General features: G+C 45.2%; 3 protein-coding genes and 2 long non-coding RNA genes across 12 annotated transcripts; 1 reads left to right on the top strand and 4 right to left on the bottom strand.

The window, feature by feature from the left end:
- Positions 1-310: 310 nt before the first annotated feature.
- On the bottom strand, positions 311-1221 carry LOC133931434 (uncharacterized). 2 transcript variants are annotated; one of them, XR_009911905.1, is made up of 2 exons: positions 1140-1221; positions 311-1038 (listed from the first exon to the last, which is right to left on the bottom strand). It is a non-coding gene; the product is annotated as an uncharacterized LOC133931434 (long non-coding RNA). The 2 variants fall into 2 exon arrangements; XR_009911906.1 differs by having other exon boundaries at positions 1163-1221.
- A 5224-nt stretch (positions 1222-6445) lies between these two features.
- On the bottom strand, positions 6446-7973 carry LOC133931433 (large ribosomal subunit protein P3-like). The gene is made up of 2 exons (XM_062378309.1): positions 7679-7973; positions 6446-6805 (listed from the first exon to the last, which is right to left on the bottom strand). Exons 1-2 carry the CDS (start codon positions 7874-7876, stop codon positions 6641-6643), a joined length of 363 nt encoding a protein of 120 aa, XP_062234293.1. The 5' UTR covers positions 7877-7973; the 3' UTR covers positions 6446-6640.
- A 652-nt stretch (positions 7974-8625) lies between these two features.
- LOC133930017 (cation transporter HKT2;4-like) lies at positions 8626-11028 on the bottom strand. The gene is made up of 3 exons (XM_062376701.1): positions 9591-11028; positions 9261-9500; positions 8626-9094 (listed from the first exon to the last, which is right to left on the bottom strand). The coding sequence occupies exons 1-3, from the start codon at positions 10706-10708 to the stop codon at positions 8884-8886; spliced, it is 1569 nt and encodes a 522-aa protein (XP_062232685.1). The 5' UTR covers positions 10709-11028; the 3' UTR covers positions 8626-8883.
- Positions 11029-12947: 1919 nt separating this feature from the next.
- On the top strand, positions 12948-15952 carry LOC133883662 (uncharacterized). Of its 7 annotated transcripts, none has more exons than XR_009902935.1 (5): positions 12948-13185; positions 13351-13564; positions 13968-14191; positions 14314-14517; positions 14614-15952. It is a non-coding gene; the product is annotated as an uncharacterized LOC133883662 (long non-coding RNA). The 7 variants fall into 7 exon arrangements; XR_009902934.1 differs by having other exon boundaries at positions 13968-14202; XR_009902930.1 differs by having other exon boundaries at positions 13968-14517; positions 14614-15254; positions 15437-15952.
- Positions 13772-15841, bottom strand: LOC133883661 (cation transporter HKT2;1-like). Its single transcript, XM_062323032.1, has 3 exons — positions 14674-15841; positions 14367-14588; positions 13772-14198 (listed from the first exon to the last, which is right to left on the bottom strand). Exons 1-3 carry the CDS (start codon positions 15837-15839, stop codon positions 13994-13996), a joined length of 1593 nt encoding a protein of 530 aa, XP_062179016.1. The 5' UTR covers positions 15840-15841; the 3' UTR covers positions 13772-13993.
- Positions 15953-27156: the final 11204 nt, after the last annotated feature.

Here is a 27156-nt window from a genome sequence, read left to right as displayed (position 1 = left end):
TACAGTGTGTGGCCTTGCCAACAAGTTGTATGTAGTGTACATATTGTCTTCCAATGGCTCCCAATGTAGTAATATTATTGCATATGTTCAGCACATTCAGCGATCTCCAAGTCAACACATACACTAATCTCATCCGATTTGCATACATACCGAAACGCAGACTCTCCATGACTTCTAGTGTGAGTGAATAAATCTCCATTCCAACAAGGATTTGGAGTTGGTGCTCATGATCAGTTTTGCATTGATATCCAGAATTACATTGCACGGGACCCAGGAGAGTGTACTTATGCATGCTTTCTAATCCCGCTCAAAAGATAACAAGTCGAATTCTATTGCCTGCAAACTTATCTTCCATGACAATAAGCCAAGTAGGTGATAGCCAACTATGCAATTCAAGCTAATGTTGCATACAATTGGGATTTGATCTACAAGAAGTCGAATTCTACAGACAAGTCAATTCTACAGACAATAAGTCGAATTCTACAGACAAGTCAATTCTTGTTCGGCGTCTACGAATCCTCCCCTCGTGCCTTTTTAAGGGATTGCTCCGGACCAATCCAGTAAGTGCTGTGGTTATCTCGTGGATCCACTGCAAGGGTTCTTCATTGATTCTGGGGTTTCTTCCTGCCACTGAGTCCCGGTCTCAACTTGTCGTCTTCAGAGCTGTTGCCTTCACATGTGTGCTCAATCCACCAAACAGTATGGCAGCTGCTTTGTCTGGCAACCTATCAGTTCAGAGTCCCTGTTGAGGCCCACAAGCACGATCCAGTCACCCGCTGCGCCGTGCGCACAGAACAATTCCGATATTGACTAGTTTCTGTAAACGTGACCAAGCCAAACCGCACTCAGAACAATTGTACCTTGAGTCCTTGATGATTTTAAGGTTGAGATTCAGTTTGGCTCTCTTGGGAGATGAGACATGCCTGATGACGCCTCCCGGAGGCCGGAGCTATGGTTGCGCCCCATTTAGGCTGAAAGCCAGAGCACATCATGTTGAGGCAGCCTGTGCTTGGCCGGAATATCTTCTTATTTCATTATCTAAAAGATAAAGTCCAACTTCAGATATCTGAGCAGTATTTTTTCATATGAATATGATTCCATTTATTGTTACAGATATTACATGGACAATAATGATATACCCTGGATCTCTTATTTATATTACCAGAGCAGCCCACCGACTGGATGGTGATGTCTTGTTGCAGGCTCGTAGCATGATGAGAATGTTAGCGAAAAGGCGTATATACCGGTGGATATCTTCGCACGTCCTAGTCTTCAGGATCGTGCCCGTTAGCTTAGGAAGGCAGTTGGGCTTGTATTTACTCTATATAATCACATGAAATGAATACAAACAATCAAGGTTGGCTGTCCACTCTCGTTCATGGTATCCAGAGGCCAAACGGACTCATCGTCCAAGAATCCTTTTTGCTTCCCGATCCTCACCGCATTCCGCTGCCATGGACACCACCCCTCCCATTGACTCCAACGTCTCCCTATCATCTTCCTCCTCCGATCCGTCCTCTTCCCACGATGCTGTCTCCGCTCTCCTTCGCCACACCGCTCGTGGTCCGCCTCCTCCTGCTGTCTCGGCGTCGCAGATCCAAATGGTGAACATACGTGCCCACGTTCCCATCACTCTGGATCTCGCCGACAACAACTACGCTCAATGGCGCCGCTTCTTCGACACCGTTTTCGGTAAATTCGGCCTTCATCATCATGTCGCTGCTCCTGACGCCCTCCTCCGCGACGACCCAGACTGGGTCATGATCGATCAAAGCATCGTGAATTGGTTCTACACCACCATCTCCAACGACATGCTCAAGATCGTCATGCAACCCGACGACGACACCTTCACTGTATGGAACGCCATCGAAGGCGTCTTTCGCGACAACAGGCTCACCCGCGCCGTCTACCTCGAGGCGGAGTTTCGGACCCTACAGCAAGACGACATGACCATCACGCAATATTGCACCCGCCTCAAAACTCTGGCCGACCAGCTTCGCGACGTCGGGCAACCAGTCAAGGAGGACAACCAGGTGATTAATATGCTCCATGGCCTCAACCCCAAATATCGCCATACGATATCTGCCATTACCTCCCACGATCCCCTCCCTTCTTTTTCTCGAGCTCGGTCTCATCTACTGCTCGAAGAAATCAACAAAGCCCAGGAAGAAAAACAGGTTGCTGCTCAGGCGCTATACGCTGGTCGTGGCTCGACCTCATCCAGCTCTGCTGCTGGTTCGGACGGTGCATTTGCTACCGGTTTTGGGCGCACCAAAAACAGGAAGAAGAAGGGCAAACCGAACCAACACTCCTTTGGCGTCAACACTCCTCAGCAACGCGGCCCCGCTCCATCCCCGGCGCAGTGGCAGGCCGGCTTCAATCCATGGACAGGAATGGTGCAGGCTTGGCCGATGCCCTTCCACGTCCCCGGTGCCGGTCTGCTTGGGCCTCGTCCAGGAGCTCCAACCCAACAGGCGTACACGGCACATGCCCATGATGCATCTCAGGGAGTGCCCACGCTACCGTCGACTCCTCAGACTGGAGTCTGGGATCAATCGGCTCTGGTAGCCGCGCTGAACAACATCGCCTCCACGCAACAGCACGGCTCCAACGACTGGTTCCTCGACACCGGCGCCTCCTCGCATATGTCCTCCAACCCTGGTACTCTCCACACTTTCCACAATTCTCCTATATCCTCCCGTATTGTGGTTGGCAATGGCTCCTCTTTGCCCATCACTCACACGGGCACCTCTTTTATTCCTACAGCAAATTCATCCTTGCATCTTAATAATGTCCTGGTTTCTCCTACTCTTATCAAAAATCTAGTTTCCGTTCGTGCTTTAACACGTGATAATTCAGTCTCGGTTGAATTTGACCCATATGGTTTCTCGATTAAGGATCTTCGCAGCAAGGAGATCATTCTGCGATGTGATTCTGCGGGAGATCTCTACCCCTTTCGGCCAACTTCACCACCGAACTTGCTCACGGCCACCACCAGCGTTGATCTATGGCACCATCGCCTGGGTCACCCAGGCCGGAGCACTCTCACCAAAGATCTCTCTTCTTTCGATTTTTCTTGTAATAGATCATTAGCACATGTTTGCCACGCATGTCAGCTCGGCAAACACACTCGTCTACCTTTTAATTCTTCAACTTCAGTTACTTTCTTCCCCTTTCAAGTTATTCATTCGGATGTATGGACCTCACCTGTGGCTAGTATCTCCGGATATCAATTTTACTTAGTTCTTTTGGATGATTACAGTCACTACGTGTGGACATTTCCGTTACGCCATAAATCTGACGTCTTACCAACCTTACTTGCATTTTTCTCATACGTGAAAACTCAGTTTCAGCGTCCACTTGTCTCCTTCCAGACAGACAATGGTCGTGAGTTCGATAATCAAGCACTTCGCTCCTTCTTCACCAAACACGGCATTGCTCTACGCTTGTCGTGCCCGTACACCTCTCGGCAAAATGGGAAGGCCGAGCGAATCTTGCGAACTCTCAACAACTGTGTTCGCACATTGTTGTTCCATTCAGGCATGGCCTCACGTTTCTGGGTTGAAGCCCTTGCAACAGCAACATATCTCCTCAATCGGCGTCCTTGCACTGCAACGGGCTCGCTCACTCCTCACCAAATGCTGCTTGGTACATCTCCGACCTATAATCATTTACGTGTTTTCGGGTGTCTGTGTTATCCCAATCAAACATCCACCAGTGCTCATAAACTTGCTCCACGCTCTACACCCTGCGTTTTCCTTGGCTACTCATCTGATCACAAAGGGTATAGATGTTATGACATAGCAACTCATCGAGTAATCACCTCCCGCCATGTTGTTTTTGACGAACATACTTTTCCATTCCGCCAACTCCAACACCAGGCACCGCCTTCAACAGCAACTCACTACTCATCGGCACCCTTTGATGTTGCTTCGTTAGCTGCACCCCAACCTTTACAGGTACCCACCATGCCACCAGTGCCTGGCCAGCGCCGCGGCACCAACAGCGCCCATCAACACGGCGAGCACATTCCGATGATCCAGGACTCCACACCGTTGACAGCCGCTACTATCGGACATTCAGGTATGCGCGTTGCAGTGGTTACCAGACGTTCTGGCGGCCCTGACGTGCACACGCGGACTCCGCAGCAAACGCCCCCACCTGCTCCATCTATGCAGGCGGGCGACCCGGTCCGCGTGACGTCCTCATCTCCTACGTTCTCCTCGGCTCCAAACTCGGCTGCAACAACCTCAGCACATGCGATCGCATCGTCTCCACTGCATCCCTCCTCCACAACGGCACTCCCCGATCTCACGGCTTCCTCAACAACAGCGCCTATGACCACAACGACTTCACATCCGATGATGACTCGTGCACGTGTCGGGGTATTCAAACCGAATCCTCGATATGCATACGTGACCTCGACGGAGTCCATATCACCGCTCCCATCATCGGTTCGCGCCGCTCTGCGCGACCCAAACTGGCGTGCGGCCATGGAGGCCGAATACACAGCTTTGCAAGCCAACAATACGTGGACTCTAGTTCCTCGTCCCCAGGGCATCCACGTTGTCTCTGGGAAGTGGATCTTTCGCCACAAATTGAAGCCCAATGGTAGCCTCGACCGATACAAGGCGCGATGGGTTGTGAGAGGGTTCTCGCAACGCCCCGGGGTGGACTTCGGGGAAACTTTCTCCCCCGTCGTTAAACCCGCGACGATCCGAACCATTCTCACCATCATCGCCTCTCGCCAGTGGCCTGCGCGATAGCTCGACGTCTCCAATGCCTTCTTACACGGCCGGCTAGCGGAACGCGTCTACTGTCAGCAACCGGCAGGGTTCGCCGACCCAGTCGAACCCAACGCTGTATGTCTGCTGTCCAAGAGCCTCTACGGCCTCAAGCAGGCGCCACGGGCATGGTACCTCCGCTTCGCCAGCTTCATCACCACTCTCGGGTTCACGCCAACACGCTCCGATACGTCCTTGTTCGTACTACGGCGGGGCTCGGACATGGCCATGCTTCTACTCTATGTAGATGACATGATCCTGACCGCGTCATCCACACTCCTACTCAAGCAAATCATTCAGCGGCTACATGGCGAGTTTGCAATCAAGGACATGGGAGACCTTCACTTCTTCCTCGGTGTAGAAGTGACCCGATCCGACACTGGTTTCTTTCTCTCCCAGTCCAAATATGCAGAAGAACTCCTCGACAGAGCCGGGATGACAAGCTGTCGACCCATATCTACGCCAATCGACGTCAAGCCAAAAACATCAAGCTCCTGTGGTAACAAGGTTACTGATCCCTCGTTCTACCGCAGCATAGCAGGCGCATTGCAATATCTCACTATCACACGACCAGATTTAGCCTATGCCGTCCAGCAAGTGTGCTTGCACATGCACGACCCGCGCGACGGACATATGGCGCTTATCAAACGTGTGCTGCGCTACGTCAAGGGAACAACCGACCTCGGCCTACATCTTCGCCGTTCACCAACCCTAGACATCGTCGCCTATTCCGACGCCGACTGGGCTGGGTGCCCGGACACACGGCGTTCTACGTCCGGGTACTGCGTGTATCTCGGCGAAGCCCTTGTGTCATGGTCATCGAAGCGGCAAGCTACTGTATCGCGGTCCAGCGCGGAGGCCGAGTATAGGGCCGTCGCCAACGCGGTTGCGGAATGCACGTGGTTGAAGCAGCAGCTCTCTGAACTTCATGTCGACATCAACAAAGCAACCATGGTGTTCTGCGACAACGTCTCATCCGTTTACATGGCTGCCAATCCGGTTCATCACCGCCGGACAAAGCATATCGAACTTGACATCCATTTCGTTCGTGAGAAGGTCGCCATCGGTGAAGTACGAGTGCAACATGTTCCTACAAGCCAGCAGTTCGCAGATATAATGACGAAGGGTTTGGCTTCCTCAACGTTTCAAGACTTCAGGTCCAGCCTCTGCATCTCCTCCGGCGACGCTGTGACTGCGGCGGGGTGTTAGCGAAAAGGCGTATATACCGGTGGATATCTTCGCACGTCCTAGTCTTCAGGATCGTGCCCGTTAGCTTAGGAAGGCAGTTGGGCTTGTATTTACTCTATATAATCACATGAAATGAATACAAAAAATCAAGGTTGGCTGTCCACTCTCGTTCAGAGAACACTGGCGCCGTTGTATCTTTGTAATCCGCATACTCCCTCTGTTTCGAAATATAAGTCATGGTTTGACCTGGAAAAATCTCCAAGTCGTTAATTTCAGGTAGAACTGCTGCGCATACACACTTCGATTATGCTTAGATCACACAAGCACAATAATACATCTCTATGCTAGTGATATGCAACGAATTTGCCAGCAGTACCAAGCAAGCAAGTCAAACGACAATGTAGTAACTAGAGATTCAAGTTCCATGTACACAGATTGCTGAACAACAGAAATGACGCAAGAGGCATGGCAAGTAGAAAGAACAAGGCAGGATATTTCATTCTAAACAGCAGAATCAAAACCTTCATAAGCTGGGAACACATGGGTCACTTGTAACAATTAAGAACTTGACAAACTTAGGCAGTTTCACAAGCCACTGGCTCGTGCTGACAGGACATGCAAAACTACCAGAATATGACCATACGACACTTAAGAGCACAAAATAACATCTAATCGAACAGGGAGAATCCCATGTCATCATCGCTCTCTTCCTTCGCCTCTTCCTTCTCCTCCTTGGGGGCCTCAGCCACGGCAGCACCTGATGCAGCACCACCACCAGCAGCAGCACCTCCACTGACCATCATTGCACCGCCACCGACGGCACCAACAATCACCTGCGTGTGAGATTCAAAGTGCCCAACATCAGGATTCAGCAACAATGGCAAAAAATTTAGTTCTATGAAACTCAAGATACAGTTCAAGCAAACAGCATTGACAAGCTACACTATCTAGAATCATCGCTAACATTGCCATGCTGAATAATAGTCACTTAGCTCATTCATATATTTCTGATCACCAGGTAAGGACACTGACAATTAAGCATGACAATACAAACCCACAAGCAATGCTGCTAGCAACAGCAGCAATCCTAACACGTCCAAATAAAAGTTTTTGAATACCAGAACTTAATACAAACAAGGTAACATTGCCCTCAATACAATAAAGGAAAAGGATCGAAGCATACCACTAGTCTAACACAATGGTGTATTACATGAAGAAAACCATTTTAATTTTGCTAATCTTAACCACCAACCTTCACACGGCAATAATAAATATCTTAACTCAAATACAGCTAGTAACATCGTGAGAGGACATGATCTGACGGTGAAAACATAACACAAGATCAAGCTATCCCCTAACTCCTATATCCAAATCAGGAAGAATGTTAAACACTTCACTGCTGGCGGGGGGTGTCTCCAGCAATTCTGACGCAATTCTAATGGCAAAGCCGAATTCTAATGTCTCCACAGGGTAGCATCACACTTCTTCAATACCGACAAGGAAGGCAAACGGACCAACCAATCGAACTATGAGCAGTTCAGCTCTGAAACAGCAACACAACAATAAATAGCTATCGACAACTTATTGTTCTTCAGACGCGACGAGAAACGGCGATGCATCATGCATCCAAACCGTAGCAAGTCGAGATCCTTAACTACCGAATACTTGATCGGGGGTTTTGGGAGGGCGGCGGCGTACGACCAGACCTGGAAGACGGCGGATTTGGGGGAGACCATGGCGAAGGAGGACTGGACGCCGGCGGCGGAGTCCGCGGCGGAGGCGGCCGCGACAAGGCGGCGCTGCAGTTCGTACGGGGTGGCGGCGGAGGCCTCCAGCTCCCCGGAGAGCTGCTTGCCGGCCCACTCGTCGCCGGAGTTCCGGCACACGAAGGTGTACACGCCCATGCCTGCGGGTCGCTCGTTGCCTACGTACGCGCCGGCGGCGGGGGAGGGGGAGGCGGAGGATTTGGGAGTGAGGAGGGGGGTGAGGCGAAACCCTAGCTCGATGGATGGGTTTATGTAGTGGTTTGGTGGGCCCGTGCTGGTGCGGTCAGAGCCCATGAGGCAGCATAGATGGGCCGGATTAAGCCCACCGGGTCTTATTCCGTTTAACATTTAGCCCAACATCTTTTTTTTCTTGAATATTGTGGGTGATGATATCAAACATAAATTGAATGTATAGAAATGTTAATGTCGTGAGAGCGTCACCGAATGAATACGTCAGGAGAGATGACGTAGTTTGATTTTAGATGAAATCTAAAAAATAATAAGAAAATTATCTACTAATTTCCCTTCAAATTTTATTTATTTATTTTTATTAGTAAAACGAGTTTTATATTTATAGCTAGTAACAAATTAAGAAGGCTGCAGACGAGGATTGATGATAAAAATTGGTAAAATATTCGAATTTAGAAGGTTTTATCATATGAAAGTAGAGTAGAGAGAAGATGTGATATGAGAAATAATTCATAGTTATATAGTAGAGACTAAGTGGAAATGAGATTACATGGTTCTACAACGCGAGAAGCGCAGCGCTCGCCACGCCCTTTTGGCGGGATATTACAAATGAACACATTTGGCACAACGTCAAGGGAACACACAAGCATGCTCCACTGAAAATAAGGGAAACGAAACACACAAGGACACCGAGTTCATCTGCATGCACAGCTTAATCCAAAATTTTGTTGAGAAAAACTTAATCCAAATTTGATCTGAGAAATTACACTGAATGTAAGAACATTTTTCTAATTCTCTCTCCGCCCATAGCATTGCGCTCTGAAATGCCGCATCGCGCCATTCCTGGCGTCCACGAATTATTCAGGAATTTTTGCGCGCATATATATGTAGCTGGGACATGCGACTGCCTTGCGGTTGGAGTTTCAAGTCTGATTCCCGGACCACTCTGAAATTCTTCATGGCGTTGGCTTTGATCCGCTCCTAAGTTGCTGCCTGCGGAACCCTTTAAGCCTCCCGCAGAGCATCACGAGAACGAGGACAAGCTTCCCCTGGTCGCTCCACCATCCGGAGAAGCTGTACGGCTGGTCATGGCAGACGCTCGCCTCCTCCGGTCGCAGCAGCCTCGAGCAGCTGTAACCAGTAGACAGCCCCACGTTCCCATAAGCACTGCAGAAATTCATATCTCAGTGTTCAATCGTCACATTAATCGTGAGAGCCCCTATGCCTCCCCGTCAATTTTCAGGTATGGAAAAGGATGAAAAAGTTTAAGAAAATAGGAGGAGGAGAAGACGGAGAACACCTCCTACTTGATGATATGTGTCGTGCAACTCACCTAATCACCTCGAAGATCATGTTGAAGGTGGAGAAGTTGAGAGGGTCGCTGGAGAGCGATCGCCTCTCGGTGACGCAGACGAGCATCGTCACGGCAGCGTTGCAGGCCAGCGGTGACCACAACATGCTGTTCAGTGACAATCTTCTCTTCTTTGTTCCACCCTTGCGTTCTGCGCCGCTTCGTTCGCCACCACCGCCGTCGTCGTGTACTGAGAAAAATGTCGCCGAGGCCGGGATGCACCTGAAAAATGTTAGCAAGATTTGACTCTAGTTAATTGTCTCTGTTGTGATCAGCCTGATGAACGCAAGAGCTCGAAGGAACGCTACTGACATCATGGCGATGAACAGCACAAGCACCGCGGGTGCGACGAGCGAGCAGTCGACGGAGTTCTCCCCCGCCTGCCGCACGTTCACCGCCATGAACAGTGCGTTTGTGATCTTCTGGCCCGCGGTGAGCCCCCCCAACACCGCGGAGTCCCAGTTCAGGCAGCAGAGGAACGTCGCCGCCGCGGCTGCGACGACGACGACCGTGGCCGCGAGGAACGCCGTCTGCAAGCCAGGAAGCAGGTGGGTGAAGCCTGCCGCCATGGCGTTCTTCACCGTGAACTCAAGCTCTTCGGATCCACGTCTGGTGAACGCTCTTGCTAGTCCTCTCATGGCACATATCACCAGCCTGAGGAACACCGGGAAGAGGGTGCTGCCGGCGAGGATCTGGCCGGTGAGCAGCAGCAGGAGGCCCCGGTTCGCGGCGAACACCGCCATGCTCTCGTTCGTCGGCAGAAGCCCTCCGTTGGTGAAGGACGACACGGTGACCGACACCGAGAAGAGCGCGATGTCGATGCTCTTCCTTTTCAGTACATCTCTTGCACTTGGATCATGGGCAACGTACAAGAACACCAGCAGAGAGCCAAGGACAAGGATCATGGCCATGTAGGCCAGAACCACTAGCCCTAAGCATCTGAGGCAGCTCTTCCTCTGATCATTCAAATCTGTGGATGGAGCAACTGCTGCATTCGCCTCTTCGAGATTCGACTCGTCGCAAACGGTGATCGATCTTACCCTGTTACCATCTTGATCATGCGTTTTTGGCTTGCGCGACTCAAGAACAAGGCCGAGCAAGGAGAGGAACATCTCGCTGCCCAAGAGCATGAGGAGGGTCAGGACCACTATCTGAGAGCTGGAGAGGTCCTCCATCTTGATGGTGGCTAATCCGGTGACCGTAACCGCAGACGTCGACATGAAGAACATGTCGACGTACCGCGGTCGGTACCCGGGGTTTCTTGGCTTGAGCAGCACCAAGGCAAGGAAGCCGAGCAGATCAATGGCGAGAAAATAGGACAAGTGAAGCAAAAACTGGCTGAGATGGAAGGCGATGAACCGGCATACGAACACCGATGAACTGATGACATGCCTTGTAGAGTTTACAAAGATATGCAGTCGAATTGGCATTGGAGTGTACTTGGAGAAGGCAGTGCCTCGATCTGGCTAGCTAGCTGTTTGATCTTTATGATATCTTGATTCAAGAGGGCAACCGCAGTCCGCAGCTACCATGCGTGAAATCTAGTATGAGTGACAAGTGATCTCAATGGGTGTATGTATATATACATCAGGACACCGTGGATATATCATACGGAAATGCATGCAGCTGCACAGTCAGTACATCAATCCATTGGCTAAAGATTAGTGGTGGCGAAAAGAGGAGGGGAGAGGAGGGCATGCTACGTATGTCATGTGTAAGATCGAGTAGCATGCATGGTCGAGAACCTGGCTGGAGACACCTTTCAGAGCTTGATGGCATATACGCGTGCGCTGAGATGAGATGATCTACACGCAAAATTAGAGAGAAGTTTCGGCAAACTGGCCTTAGGCTCGCCTTGCCTTCAAGGTGTCTTGTTGCCTTTGCGTTGATGGCTAGGAAAGCGATCCGCAGCTGCTATCAAAACGGTGGCTCCGGGTCGGCGCATGCATGCTAAGTGCTAAGCTAAGTAAGTTAGTGAGTTAGCAAGCTGTAATCATTCATGGCCGGGAAGCTCCGGGAGAGTTGCGATGCGCGCCATGCGTCGAGGGGCATGGAAAGGCATCGGTGGACAGGAAACACTACGAGTGCCTTGCCCACCATGGCACGTCGTAATTGCAGGAATGTGGTTACATCTCGATCACACGACAAACGACACGGTGGTAAAGTAAAGCGTGTGTCTGTACTACGTGAGTTAACTGATTTAGACGTGTAGTAGAGCACGCACTCGCGCATGGCATGGTGTGAGCGAGGCCGTCGCACCACTCCCTGCCGACTAGAGCTGTCAATGAGCCGAGCTCGAGCGAGCTTGGCATGGCAAGCTTGTCAAGAAATTCGAGCCGAGCTCGAGCGAGTTTGAGTTGCCGATGGAGTCTAGGGTTTGAAAATTGTTGAAAACAGCTCGGTTTTTGCGAATATCGGACAATTTGGTCCACATGCATTTAGAAATTGAATGGTTTTCAAATTTAAATTCATACAACTTAAAAATCACAAAAGATTCTAAAAATACTAGAGACAATTCTAAGACCTTCTGTAAAAAAAAAATTCCCAAAAATAATGTCGTTTGCATCATATTTCGTAGAGAGAAAGTTTGAAAAAAAGAAGAAAAATACTGAAATGGACCGTATGTACGTTAAGGAAACAAAAGCTTAACATAAAAACACATATATTTTTTTATGTAGAGTGTATCTTAAAAGGATCTTTAAAATTGGTTTTATTTCATTTAGGGTTATATTAATTTCCCCATGATTTTTACGAAGTTCACAAACATAAAGTGAACATGGTAAGAAATAACACTATAATTAACCTTTCATTTCTACCATTATTTTTTCTACATAAATCATAGTTTAAGTAAACTATTAAAAGTGATTTCACTAATTTTAGAGATGTGATGAGTTAGTTATGAATTAATCTAGCTGCAACATATTTACACAATCATGCATATTACAGTAACTATTTCATGAGTTCATGTATTTTTTTTAAAGACATAAGATCATGTAAAAAGACTAACAAAATTGGTTTCATGATTTTTGGATTAGCAAAGAATTAACTATGCATTTAGCTAGGTTTAGCAAATATATTTTCTCACATAAATATACAACTTTTTTATGAGTATAAATATTTTTATCATGTATATCATATTACAAGAAAATCAACAAAATTTATTTCACTTAATTTGATACTCAGATGAATTAGTTGTCAATTTTACAAAATTGAGCTATTTTTTAATTTTTCTTGAACTTGAGTGATTTTCGATAAAACCGAGCGCTTTTTAATCGATTTCGAGCGATTTTAGATCACAAACGAAATGCGAAAAATGCTATTTGTTTTTTATGAATTTTGAGTGGTTTTTGGTTTAAAACGAGCAGTTACCAAATCATTGATTCAATTATTTTTTGCCTCTAATTTATAAATTTGATCGAGTGAATTTGAACGGTTTTTACGATTTTTGTGAATTTCAAAAAATCGCCAAGTAGCGATTTTGGGATCTCAAACTATTTTGTTAACCTGATCGAGCCTAGAGATAGCCTCGCGCTCGGTTTGACTGAAGATTAACTTAATTCGAACTCGGTTTGAATAGGCTGGTTGATAGTTAAAATTTATATTTTTTCTATTTCTAATTAAATATATAAATTAGTAAATTATTGAATAGAATAAAAGCTATCACTAGCAATAGCTCACGAGCTCGTTTACAGCCCCTCCTGACGACCACGCGGCGCTGCCCGGCGTCCGCCGTCGTCCCCGCACCTAGCAGAGGGGTCGCCTTCGCCCGAGGGCCCCACCCCGCGGGCTCGCGGCCGCCCTCAGTGCCCGTCGCCGAGCCAGCGCCGCGCTTCCTGTGGGAAAGTGGTAGCTCCACGCCGCGCCCTCCGGCTTCCTCCTCCTCGGCTCCAATCCTCGACTACTCCCTGTAAGTATAGGCAATCCGGCCGCTCCGATGATCACTAGTTCGCTAATCTTTGGTACTTAACTTAGACACGAGTGATTTTACTACTGCTGCATGAGAGAATCAACATGAGTAGATGAATTCATGAATTTGGGAACGCGTTTTGGTTTTATTTATCATGAACTGTAGGGTTCAGGGATACAAGTAGAGTAAACTGAAGAATAAATCAGCATATTTTGCTCCAATGTCAGATAAACTCCTCCATAACCGTGGAAATTCGAGCTAGTACATTGAACAAAAGAAAGAAACCGCCTATGGAACTATCCAAGTCAACTTCTCACAGTCACAGTTCAGTCTCTCAATGGTTCAATATGCCATCCGTGAACCAATCTTCTTTCACTAGGTACTACCTTTATATTGCCGTAGCATGCTGCATTGTTTGTTTTCATGGTTTTCCTATTTGTTGAGTCGTTACATGTCAAACGCGCATTTTGCCATGCATTTTTCTTATTTCATTGGTCTCTGTAGTATTCGCTGTTTAGTTACTGAAAATTCCTAATTAGTGCCTAGTTACACGCATCACGAGGATGGTCCTATTTTGTGTTTAGTTGCACCGATACCTTGATGGTGACTGATAATATAAAGTACAAAAGGGACTTTATAAAAGAAAATGAAAAAAAGAAAAGAGCAATTGTGCAACATCCAGGATCACATATTTTGCTCCACTAGGATCCAAATTGAAGCCTGAACTTTCAGGCAGTACACCAATGACAATTGTAGTAAATCTGATACACTTACCTTTGCAGGCAATCTTGTTCAGAATTGCTGTGTTTTATCCTAACCTCCAAGATTTACCTGTGCCCATGGTGAAGGCCTTGAGCCTCCCATAGAGCATGACAAAGATCAGCATCAACTTCCCTTCGTTGCTCCACCATCCAGAAAAGCTGTATGGCTTGTCATGGCAGATGCTCTCCGGGTGCAGCTGTTGCAGCCTCGAACAACTGTAACCAGTGGACAGTCCTGCGTTGCCGTATGCACTGTGTAGATAAAATATTTCCCTAACTCAGAACATCATGATTTAAAATATTTCCAAAGCTAATTTATTGTGATGACATGTCTTACAACATGAGCTGCTTTCTGTCGTTTTTGCAGGGTAAGTACAGACTAATAGAAGAACATGGATCGCATGAGAAGAGAGAACACACCTGATGACCTCAAATATCATGTTCAACGTGGAGAAGTTGAGTGGGTCATTTCTGAGCCTTCTCCTCTCAGTGATGCAGACAACCATCACAAAGATGATGTTGCACCCAAGCTGCGAAAATGCTAAGTTCTGCACCAAAGATCTCCGTTTGGGTACCACTTTATCGTCCTTTGTTTTATCATCTCTGTTTGGTGGTGCAAACGTCGTTGATGATGGCAAATACCTGAAACCAGCAAGTAAATTTTCAGGCTCTTGTTGTCAGGTTCTAAAGCATGGAGTGCTAGATGGATATTGTGCCAATAACTTACATCATGACGATTAATAGCACTAGAACGGCAGGGGAGATAAGTGAGCAGTCGATGGAATTCTCCCCTGCATGCCTCGTGTTCACTGCCATGAACAATGCATTGATGATCTTCTGGTAAGAGCTGAGCCCATCGAACACCAAAGAATTCCAGTCGATGGCGGAGAACAGCACGACAGCCAATGCTGCAAGGCCGACAACTGTTGAGGAGAGAAACGCCGTCAGCAACTTGGGAAGCAGATGACGAAACCGCAGCTCCTTGGGGTTCCTGATCATGAGCTCCAGCCCTTCCAACTTGGTCACTCTCCCCAGGAACCATATCAGCAGCCTCAGGAAGAGAGGGAACAGCGTGTTGCCTGCAAGAACCTGGCCGGTGAGGAGCAGGAGGAGGCCGGCATTCTTGGAGAAGATGGTCATGTTCTCGTTCGTCGGCACAAGCCCGCCGTTAGCGAAGGAGGAGACGGTGACCGACACCGAGAAGAGAGCAACATTGATCCCTTTCTTGGTCAGTACCGCCCTTGCAGTTGGCACATGGGTTATGTACAAGAAAACTAGCAGAAAGCCAAGGACATGGATAACAGCAAGGTAGCCGAACACAACGAATCCTAAGTATCTTACGCTCCTACTCTTCTTCAGATCATTACTACTCAAAGACGGAGTTGCATGCATTTCTTCTTCAAGCTGCAACTCCTCGCAGATGATTGCACTCGCGGTATCTATCGTTTCGTGCTCGACAGCAACTGAACTGACCTTGTTGTTGCCTGCAGGATCAGTTGGCTTGGCTCGGTGGTTCGGCCTAAGCATGAGTCCTAAGAAAGAGACGAAGACCTCGCCCCCTACAAACATCAGCAAGGTCAGGACTACGATCTGAGTACTCGAGAGGTCCTCCATTTTGACGGTGCTGAGGCCGGAAACTGTCAGAGCAGAGGTTGACAAGAACAGCATGTCGACATATCGAGGGCTGAAGTCAGGGTTGTTTGGTTTCAGAGATATCAAGAGGACTGAACCTAATAGATCGATGACTAGGAAGTAGGATAATTGAATGAAGAATGGGTGAAGATGTGATGCAACAAATCGGCAGACAAACACGAAAAGATCAAGAACATATCTACTGATGCAAATGAAGCTGTGCATCTTGCTGTGGATGAACTCATAGTGGAATCCCTCCATCTGATCTACGGGGCTGCGCATATGTGACAGGTGTAGGGCTGAATGGCATGCTATTTATATGGTAGCTTGATGTAACGACGAGAGTTAATAAAACTATTTTTTCTAAAAAATAATGCTATTTATATGGGTGCAATGCATGTTAGCTCGGTGTCAGACAGGAGAACGAATGATTTCAATTTAAATAATTCAATCATTGGACATGAAACGAGATGAGTGCAATCAAGTCGTCTCCCTTCAGAAAATATGCAATCATGCCGTTGACCAATCAAGCCATTAGCCTGTCATGCTTACTGGTAAACATGTTTCCTCACCGGCTCTAGAGTTGCTTAGAGGATCCGATGAAAGACACAATCTAGGGTAATCCCTCACTCACAAGCAGACAGGCATCACAAGGGCATGTTTCTATTTCACGATTATATTGCCCCAGCAGTGCAATCAGGAAGTGTTAACTGTATGGTGTTCCAAATTGAGATGGTAAACAGCAGAAGTTTAGGCCACTTGGAAGCTGGACAGGAGCAAGCTTGAATAATTACAAATATTGCCCCCTTCCTAGTCTTTAGTCTTCTTGAGCCTGATCATTAAACAAGGCTTAGTCTTGAGCCTGATCATTAAACAAGTGGATTAAGGGGAGATTACTACTCCAGTTATTGTACCAGATTGTCCTGGATATTGTACAGGAGGTAGTTGGTTCATGTGCAACGGTAGGGAGTTTGAGCATACAAAACGGGCCAATCAGGAAGAGGTGGGCCCTCAATCATTGGAGGGTTGGTTGTGGCGGATCCACATGGGAGCGGAGGGGGTAAGGGTCTGTTTGGCAGAGCTCTCAGAGCAGTTTTTCGGTTGGAATCAGAGAAGCTCTGTCAAACAGTAGCTTTCAGCTTTTAGCTCACTGAGTGGAATCCGTGAGAGTGATTCTTTAAAATTAACTAGAAGGTAGGGAGCTGAAAAAAGCAGTTTTCCCTGATTCATTTCCCGCACAGGATTACTTTCTTTATGTAGTTATTCTAGAGAATCACTTTCAGCCACAAAATCACTACCCTCAGAAAATCACTCTCCGCAGAAAATTTAAATCAGAGAAAACTCTACTAAACAGGCCCTAAGTCCTCTACCCTAGCCGCAATGAACCATTTCAATTTTTGGCATAAAAGATGAGGAAGAAGAGAATAAAACGAGTAGGATGAAGACAAGAGATAGATCACCTACTTAAAGCATCTTCAAGAGATACTAAAAGCTTACTCTATATATCTCCATATAAGAAGTCTTCCTAATAAAATTCACACTTTAAATCTCTTTCCTCTCTAACAAACTTCCAATACCACATTCCATATATTTACTCTTATATGTCCTCTTTCTCACCCCACCCGTCATCCCTACTTGTCCTTTTCACGAGCAAACAGATGCAATCAGACTCCGGCAAGAGGAAGCTCCCTGTCGTGGTCTATTTCCACGGTGGCGGCTTCTGCATCGGCTCCTACGTGTGGCCGATCTTCTTCCGCGCCGCCTACACCAGGCTCACCGTGAGGTTGGGCGTCATCGTCCTATTCACAAACTACAGCCTTGCACCTGAGCATCACCTACCCCCATCATCAACGACGCAGTCGCGATCCTCCTCAGGCTCCGTGATGAGGCCAGCGCTGACCCCTGGCTCGCCGAGGTCGTCGACATGAATAGAGTCTTCGTCATCGATGAGTCAGCGGGCGGTGTCCTCGCACACCACACAAACGTCCGCTTCTCCGGTGCGCCGACCGCGCTTCAACAGTCTCCCGACGGGGCGGAGGCTGAGCTCGCGATGGGCGTCAACGGCGCGCAGTAGGAGGGCGGTGGGCTTCGACGGCGCGCAACGGAAGGGCAGGATGGTGACGGTCGGCTAAGGTCGCCGCTTGAGTGTCGGGTTGGAGCGGGAGGAGATTCCCTACACAGGAACCTGATGAGGGGACAAATTAGGAACAAAGCTTGCTTTTTGGATGTAGCTAGGATGGGTCTGTTTAAGGGAATGGTAAAAATAGGGATTCTGTTTGAAAAGCTATTGTATGATGTTTTATTAGTTAAATTCTCTAAATTTAATTATAAAAAAATAGAATAAGATACCTCTTAAAGATGCTCTTAGTGATTCTAGATCTATCACTGGTGATATGCGGTGGTAGGCAGACCGTTGCATGTTCAGTTAACACGATGACATGTTCACAATACTAGAGCCCGTCAAAGCATACATATTCTATCCTTCTTTAAATGTCATACATAATTAGCCTTAAAATGGCATTAAGCATATTCTACTTGACAGATCTAATGGCTAAGTCGCATTTGGTTGGCTGCCTGTCAATCGAAATTTGGGCCTCAGATTAGACGGAGGTTGCCGGCAGCTTGAGTTGACGGCCCTCATTTGTTTTCAGAGACCGAGCTAATTACTCACTTTTTCCACGGGAATGTCTCCTTGCCGCTACCGACCCCGACCCCAAACGCGTGTCCGACCTCACTCGCGCCGCGGGCATGCCGCGTTGCTGCGCCATAATGTTAGGTGTCATAATGTTATATAACATAAGTGAGATATTATATAAGATAAGTGTATTCATCTAAAGTATTATAATGTTAGATGTCACGATGAATCATATTGCGATTTGATTTAAAAATATAATAATAAATAAATAAACAGAAAATCACATATAAGCAGATACAAAATATTAAATACTCTTATTTCCACGATCTCAACTATGACTTTCTCTCTCTCATATAAGTAGATTATTAAATACTCTTATTTCTATATCTCAACTATCACTTCCTCTCTCTCCTAACGCTAATTGCTCCCCTGTACAGTACATGAATCCAAATGAAGTGAATAATTGTCATCTATCACCAAAAGCTTACGGCATTATTTGCTCTGGCTCAGCTACGAGAAAAAAAAGATATAATATATGATAAATTAATAATTATTTGATAATATCCGTGTTAGACTTTGAGGAAAAAAAATATAGGATATAATATAAGAGGAGATATATCTCTCCATCTGATTATACCCTAATACATGCATTCGGCAGGAAGGTAATACTCGGGTGGGTGGATCGGATGGGCCCCGCAAAACTGCAGTTCGTCCTCGTGTATATTTGTATCGCTGGAGCAGAGCAGAGCAGACCAGGATGATCTCCATTCTCCCAATTGGCAATAGAAATGGTGCATTATTGGAGCAATGGAGGGAGGCGGTTGTGGGGGAGGGGAGGTGTATAACTTGGCTCAATTTAAATGGCGCATTATTGGAGCTGCTGCTGCGTACGAACCAATGGCATCGTTGCTTGCTTCGACTCGCTTGGTTTGGCTTAATTCGCCAGTCCTCAGAAACCGTTTCCTGAATGTGCTGATTAATCCGCTGAATGTGCTGATGACCATCGCCGGTTTGGTTCCGTTGCCACTGCATGAAAAAATATTCCTTACCCGATATTTTTATCGCGTTATTAATGGTAGATTATTAGTATCGGGTTATACTATTATTATCCGATACTTTTATTAGTGATAGGTTATAATTCATCATTAATAACTTAATATTAGTGATGCGACTCTTAACCGTAGTTAATGATTGAATATTTATGACGAGTTATAATCTTAATCCGTCACTAATAATTAATAAATGTTTTTTTATATTTTTGGATACGGAAAAAGATAAAAAAAATATATTTTTTCTACCCAAACCATCCCAACATGCCCATCATATATGCTTCACAAGTCATGCTATTTTTCATATTGTTTTCAAATTTGTGTTCCATAGAAATAGAATCCGCTACCTCTCTTTCACGTGTATAGCCACCTTATCACCTCTACTATTATGTAATTATGATAGAAACTAGATATTTTATTATTTTAAACTTTTTTGCCGAAAGTCATTAGTGACGTGCCATAACGTGATCCATCACCGATGACTGAACATTAGCGATGGGTCATAATCTCGACATGTCACCGATGACTGATTTTTTCAAATTTCGTCGAAGGTTATAATTAACATATAAATTTTTTCTTTATCCAAATATGTATTAATATATGTGATGAATTTCTGAATACCTTGTGCAAATATCGTAATTTCACAGATGACTCGGAGTGTCTTCAGTAAAACAGGTATAACTTTTGTGTATGGACTCCGATTTTGATGTTTTTTTGACTCTATAGATATCTACAGAAAAAGTTACATCTGTTTCTCGAGGTCAAATTCGACTTCAAAGATTGAGTTCTCGCTCTCCGAAGTTTATGCACTATTTTCAAAATATGTATTTGTGTCCATAGTTGTTACCCTTTATATCAAACTTGAGCAGAAATAGGTGTGTGTCACACTCACGAGGGACTGCCAATGAGATACTGGAGGAAGGTGGTTCCTATTCTAGTGCTGATGTGTGAGAAAAAATAAGAGAAAAATAAATAAAAAAATTTGTGAATAACTCAAGATTAGATTTGCATTGTTGAACATTTAAACGGAGAGCTAAAATAACATGTTTTATTTCAGCAGAGACCACTTATTGAGTAGATTAAGACTAGCATGTTACAAAACAGTCGTATAATTCCATTTCCATTTTTTTTATCAATCGCAAATACCATAAGTAGAGCCCTTACCAAAGTTCTGCACTGATAATTACCGTTATTAGTGACAGTCATAACTTGACCTGCCATTAATGACTAGCCTGGAATGACATGTCACTGATGAGTTGATTATTAGTGACATGTCACAACTTGATCTATCACTAATGATTAATATAGGACGATCCATCACTATTATCATCAGTGACAGATCATGTTATGATCCGTCACTTTGAACACTCATTAGTGATAGGTCTATATCTGATCCCGATCAAAAGAAACATTAGTGACACATCCTTACTAGACTCGTTACTTATTAAGACATCAGTGACGCATGCTGAGTAGCCGTTATTAATGTGGTGTATTTTTTGCTGGTTTCTTGCGTAGTGTGCGGCAGCTGGTATGACGTCGGTCGACGCTATGTACGATGTTTCTCATTGTATAAATCATATTTTTATCAGATTTTTTTAGAGCCAGATGATAGTATCTTCTACACTATATATATATATATTATAATTTTTAATGATTATTTATATAGTGTTTTGAATTTTGAAAGTATGGAACATAATTTTTTATTTTTAAACATGTTGCCTGTTGAGAAGATGACCTCTAGATTTTTAATTTTTAAAAATAGACGTATATATTTGTATTTTTTTATTATAATATAAAAATAAAAAGGGATGCGCCCCGCCATGTCAACCACGAGCGAAGCTGTTGGCCACTATCGGATTTCCACATGTCGCAGTCGGTGCCTGGCCCAAGCAAAGCCCCTAACATCGCATGAAGATGTAGAAGATACCAAGACAACGTGAGTCTCCTACAAGATGCAATTTTAGGGCTGCACCGACACTGACTTTATTGTCATTTTTAGAAAGTATCAGCACCGTCAAAATACAAGTTCTTTGCTTCGATGGCCATCCAGAACAAGCTCTGGATTACGGATCCCTTGGCAAAGAGATGATGGTCCTCTAACAGAGCCTGCATGCGTGCCGTCTATGCCGACGAACCCCGGATACATCTTACCATCTTTTGGTGGGTTGCCGATACACTCGACATATCTGGGGCCTAGTTGCGTCGTGGCTTGCCTAGCCGGCAATCGATCCAACCTGGTTGCCTTCGGATTCCATACATGAATGATGGTCAGCAATGGCAAACACGTGCAGGGTTAAAATACCGACGGTAACCGAGCAAAAATTGTGATAACCGACCATCTCGGTCCGGTTCGGTTTCAGAAATCGAACGGTAACCGAATTTGAATTCAAAACATTCAAAAAAATAAAAAAAATTCAAAAAAATCTTTAAAAAAACTAGACATAATTCTAAGACCTTTTGTGAATTTTTTTTTCAAAAATAATGTCGTTTGCATCATATTCTATAGGGAGGAAGTTTGAAAAAAATTGAAGTGTGCGGCTCAGTTATTAACTCATGTTAAGAAAAAGTTTAACATGCAAACACATGTTTTTTTTTTTGTGTAAAATGTATCTTAAGAGGATCTTTAAAATTTATTTCACTTTATTTAGAGTTTTATTAATTTCTCTATGATTTTTACAAAGTTCACAAGCATAAAGTGAATATGTTAAGAAACAGCACTGTAATTAACTTTTTCATGTCTATTATTACTTTTCCTACGTAAATCATAGTATAAATAAACTAATAAAAGTGGTTTCACTAATTTTTGAGGTGTGATGGGTCATTTATGAATTAATCTAGTCGCAACATATTTACACAATCCTGCATGTTACAATAACTAATTTATGAGTTAATGTATTTTTAAAAGACATAGGATCATGTAAGAAGACTAACAAAATTAGTTTCATGATTTTTGAATTAGCAAAGAGTAAACTATGCATTTAACTTGGTTTAACAAATACATTTTCTCACAGAAAATTTTGAACGTTTTTATGAGTATAAATACTTTTATCATGTAGATCATATTACAAGAAAACCAACAAAATTTGTTTCACTTGATTTGAAGCTTAGATGAGTTAGTTATTGATTTTACAAGATTAAGATAATTTTGGATTTTTTGTTGAACTTCACTGAAAATCGAGAAAACCGCTCGATAAATCAAGAAAACCGAGCGATTACCGATAATACGGAAAATTTGAGAAAATCGCTCAATAAATCGCAAAAACCGCTCTGTAACCGGTCCAAACCGACCGGTTACCGAGCGGCTAAAATCGCGATTTTTCCTCAAATTTCAAATTTTTCTAAATGAATTTTGTCCAAACTTTTTTGAATTTTCAACCGGTTACCGCGGTAACCGCGACTTTTCGGTTATCGGTAAGCTGAACCCTGAACACGCATCAAACCCCGTAGAAAGGGGTCAGATCACTCCTTATGCTAGTCTCCTGGGAGATTTTGAAGAAACGGAATCGGCGTATTTTTTTACCATCAAGACATATCTCGGCTCAGATAAAATGTTTTATCAAGGATGAAGCCGCTCTTTAGTTTTTTTGGACGAGTGTCATCTTGGACGCCTTTTAGCACGAGAATATGCTCTATCTTTAGGGTTTGGGAGGCACCGGGGTCCCTAAATCTTCCTTTGTACTGGGGTTATTTAAATCTTTTGTTAATTCATTACTTTTTCTTTTTATTAATATAACGAGCAGTTCTGTCGTTAGTTACCTTTCACTGTAAAAAATTATTTTTAGAGACGAGTGATAACTCATTTTCACAGATATTTAGCGCACCCGTCTACGATCGAAGGACTGTGGAAATAAACGATTTTCACAGACGTAAAAAAGACCGCCTGTGAAAATAGGTTTTCACAGACGGTTCCTTAAGCGGACCGCCTGTGAAAATTTTATTTCTACATGTGGTTCACATAAAGAATTACCTGTGAAAATTTATTTCTACAGGCGGTCCGTAACCGAAGGAGGTCTTCGTCAACTGTTTAGATTTTTAGGCGTCTCGAAAAATAGGTTTTTAGTAGTGTTATAAAAAAAGACAACGTGAGGATCAATTTGGGCGACGAAAAGCATTGGGAGTGTGATGTCACCTTGGAAAAGCAGCGTATTAGCTTTGCTTTTTTCTTCAATTAATATGTGATAGTCGGCAGAGCTCTTGCTCTGGCTTTTGCGTTTGTTATATGTCACTTCTTTTTTGTTGAACTGTTGCACTAGACCTCTGTAATGTGGCTTCGCTAATCGAAGTCAGGGGCTTTCCCCATATCTAAAAAAATTGGCGAGCGAGGGGTACGTGCAGGGAGGGGGTGTTCCCCGGCCCGGTCCGAAAATAAAATGGCGCGTTATACATGGGCATTGGTTTTCTTTTTATCTTTTTTTAGAGCGGATGTTGATGACGAAATGCTTAACTCATCGTGTGCCTTGCGATGAAATGACCTGAGATTGACGATGGCCAAGATGGATGCGATTTTTTTTAAAGAAACGAGTGACTTTATTCGATCATTATCGGTATAATAAAAAATCTAAAGATTACATAGTAATACATACACAGGTTCTAGTCCATAAAACCCCGTAGCTTTCCTGATTGCCGCTGCCAAACTGTACTGGAGGAGCCGGTGTCGATACGCCCATCACCGACGAGGTAGGGCCAGAAAAGGCCAATCAAGTTTTTTAAGTCATCATCAGCAGCGCGAAGCGCTATTAGACCGTTCAACGAATCGGATGACCCCGTCAGACGGGATAGAATACACCTTCCCCTTTTGAAGAAAGTAGGAAAAACAACACCACAAGAACCAACATGACAAGCTGGCAAGTCAAAAGACAAAAGAACCTCTCCAGATCCTCCTCTGAGGAGAAATCACGGAGGGAAAAAAAGCACCAATAGATCTATAATAAAATCCACCCAAAAAAACTACAAACTAACCTAACAACTAGATAAGAAAGTAAACTAACTACTAACTGAAACTAGTACTAATCACCAGGGAGACCGGGTCACCCTCTTACGCCGAGGCCGACAAGCCGTCGGGGCGAGGGGGCCGACCGATCGCCGTTCGCCTCGGAGTCGCCTTGGTCGCCTCCGGTTCGCCTTCGCTCGAGAGCTCTCTGGAAAGGCTATCGATTGTTTTAGATGGATGCAATATCTAGGCCTCCGCGGGCCATATCGCTACCCCCATGGGCCAGGTTGTCTTGATCGAGTCGGTCCCACCACGAGTGGAAGCCCACGCCCCACAGCCTGTTGGCCATGTACAAGCTTTAACTTGTCCACGCGCCTCACTTTGCATGCAGTGTCTATCTCTTTTCTCCTCGTATAACATTAGTGAAAAAATCAATACAAAATTTCTTCCACATCTTAAAACATGTGTCCACATCTAGGTTTCAATTGATCTATACTCCATTTGCTTGCTTCAAGCATGAACATGGATATTAAGCATTCAAATGCATTTCTTAGCTTGTCTTTTTTTTTTGCTGGATATTATGTTTAGCTTATGCTTAGGAAAGACACTAGCTTAGTCTCTCTTCTTTAATTTTTCTTATATCATAGAAATTCTATTTGATATAATCATTTAACGTCTAAAAATAAGTCAAAGTCGAGCAATGGGAGTGACTTTATATAAGAGATCACAAGAGAGGTATGTATCCATGCATGCATGTCGATGGCGGTGAGATGACATGGAATGCATGCATTGGGTCGCATGCTCGATCGGGAGTAGAGCTGGGACTTTGGGCTGTATTTTTTGGGCCGGCCCGAGCCCAGCACGGTACGGTGCAACTTAAGCCCGACCTGATGGGCCGGGTCAGCCCGGCCCGATTTATGGGTCGGGCCGGACCTTGATATGGGGTCCAATGGGCGATCTAGCCCGGTAAAAAATGGGTTCGTGCCCTCACACGCGGTGGAGTGTAGTGGTGCTGGACCCGTGCCAGCTTGGCCCGATAAGACCCATCGTGCATTCGGACCGGATCTGGACCTAGCTAAAGGTGAATTGGGCCAGCCCAACCCAATCCAAACAGTTTATCGGGCCATCCTAGCACGGCCAAAAAACCCGAAGCCCGAAAGGGTCAGATCGGACCGGTCCGACCCGGCCTAAGTCCCACCTCTAATCGGGAGCGAGGTCGACCACAACCGGCCTATGACTAGTGTATGTGCTAGCACGTACTATACCTTACCGTCCTTGAGACGCGTGCAGCCAGCCTAGCGCTCGTCCGGATTGAATGAATGTATCCACTATCCCTTGCGTGATGAGCCGGTGAACATGTTAAAAAGAAGAGATGTACTGAACATTGAACAGTCAAGTTGGGTACCTTGCCGCGCTACCGTACACATGCACGCATCTTGCGTCGCATGCATCTCTCCGGGATTACGACGAGGAGCATCGCTCGCCAATCTAGCCATGCGCATGCATGGTGTAGCATAGCTATCTGCTGCTTTTGCGGTTGTTCATCTTTTGGGTTGGTATATGTAGGGATTACATAGGATTCTAGGACCGATTTCCATCCCATATGTCCACCGCTACCGAACTATACAAGGTTGGTTTAATATAGCTCCAGATTTAAAAATTTTAGAGCTGAAAATTTCTAGCTTTAGAAATTTACAGAGCTAGAGTTATAAGTATATCAAAAATGTTTGTACTAAGTCATTTTGTAGCTATTTTAGTTTAAAAATATAGATTTAAAATATCTTATTTTAACCTACAAAATCAATATCTGATATGTAACTAGGAGCTATAGACTTATCAAATATGGCCTAAGTCATTGCAATTCCTTATTTCAGCCTGCAGCATCCAATTCATTGGATGGTGGCGGATCATTTTTGTTGGATTATATTTCCATCTCGGCCTTTACGGCACACGACAACAACCGTTTGGCTACAACGCACAAGGAGCAACAACCAGGTAGACATGTGTTGAATTTGTTATACAAGCTAACAATCTCTATAGCAACCTCTGTAATCAGTGCACAAATACATATATGTGATTATCAATGAGAATTATGGTGCACATTCTCTCAAAACTGCAATTCGCACAATTTTTTTTGTCGATCCAACGTTTTTTTAATAATGAAATAAATCTATACAAAGTTAATTACCATCGCGATTGCAGATGAACAAGGATTTCTATATGTCATGTTAGGGGAACGCCATAGCCTGGTGATATTTAGACGGTGCACTGTAGTAATACTATAGTTGTCATAGTATTTTAGTTACCATGTGGTATGTGAAGAGGTGAAATACCAAAAGTACCCCTCTAGTCATATGATTGTAGTATAATATCTTAGAAGTAGACTGATAATTTATCCCGCCCCTTCTCTCTATAAATATACCCTCCAAGGGCAGGAGATAGGGGACCTCAGTGGTTTTTCTCATTACACAAACCATATTTCTCTTACTTTCTCCTTTTCACTCACATGCTCAATCTCCAAGCTTGAGCTCTTATGAGTGGGGCTCTCGCTGTATCTGTTCAGGGGCACGTGCTTACCGGAAGGAGAAAGCAAGAGAAAGCACCAAGCGCCGCGAGCAAGATGTCGGCGTGCAGGCTACCTCTGGCCCGGATGCGTCGTCGCCACGAGAGCAGACGTGGTTTGATGCACACGCAACGACCATGCCCTCTGTGCGAGCGAGCTATGGTCAAAACTGCGTGCGTACACGCACGACAGGCGGTACTTGATGTAGCCCTCGCCCACCCTCTGGAGAGAACGCGAGGGCCTCTCGGGCCCCTCCAAACACATCCGGGATAAAGGGGATGCAGCTGCAAGCGCCACTCCGTGAGCACAGCCTCATTGGCGTCTTGCGAGTGAAGAGCCCGTGCTTGTATCGGCCCCGAGCGAGCGTGAACGATGACTGTGGCGTGCCACGAGCCGCTCTC

The sequence above is a fragment of the Phragmites australis genome, chromosome 10 (genome assembly GCF_958298935.1).
Source record: "Phragmites australis chromosome 10, lpPhrAust1.1, whole genome shotgun sequence".
Lineage (NCBI taxonomy): Eukaryota > Viridiplantae > Streptophyta > Magnoliopsida > Poales > Poaceae > Phragmites > Phragmites australis.
The sequence above is the reverse complement of the archived record's forward strand: the minus strand, read 5'-3'. Positions and strand labels throughout refer to the sequence as shown.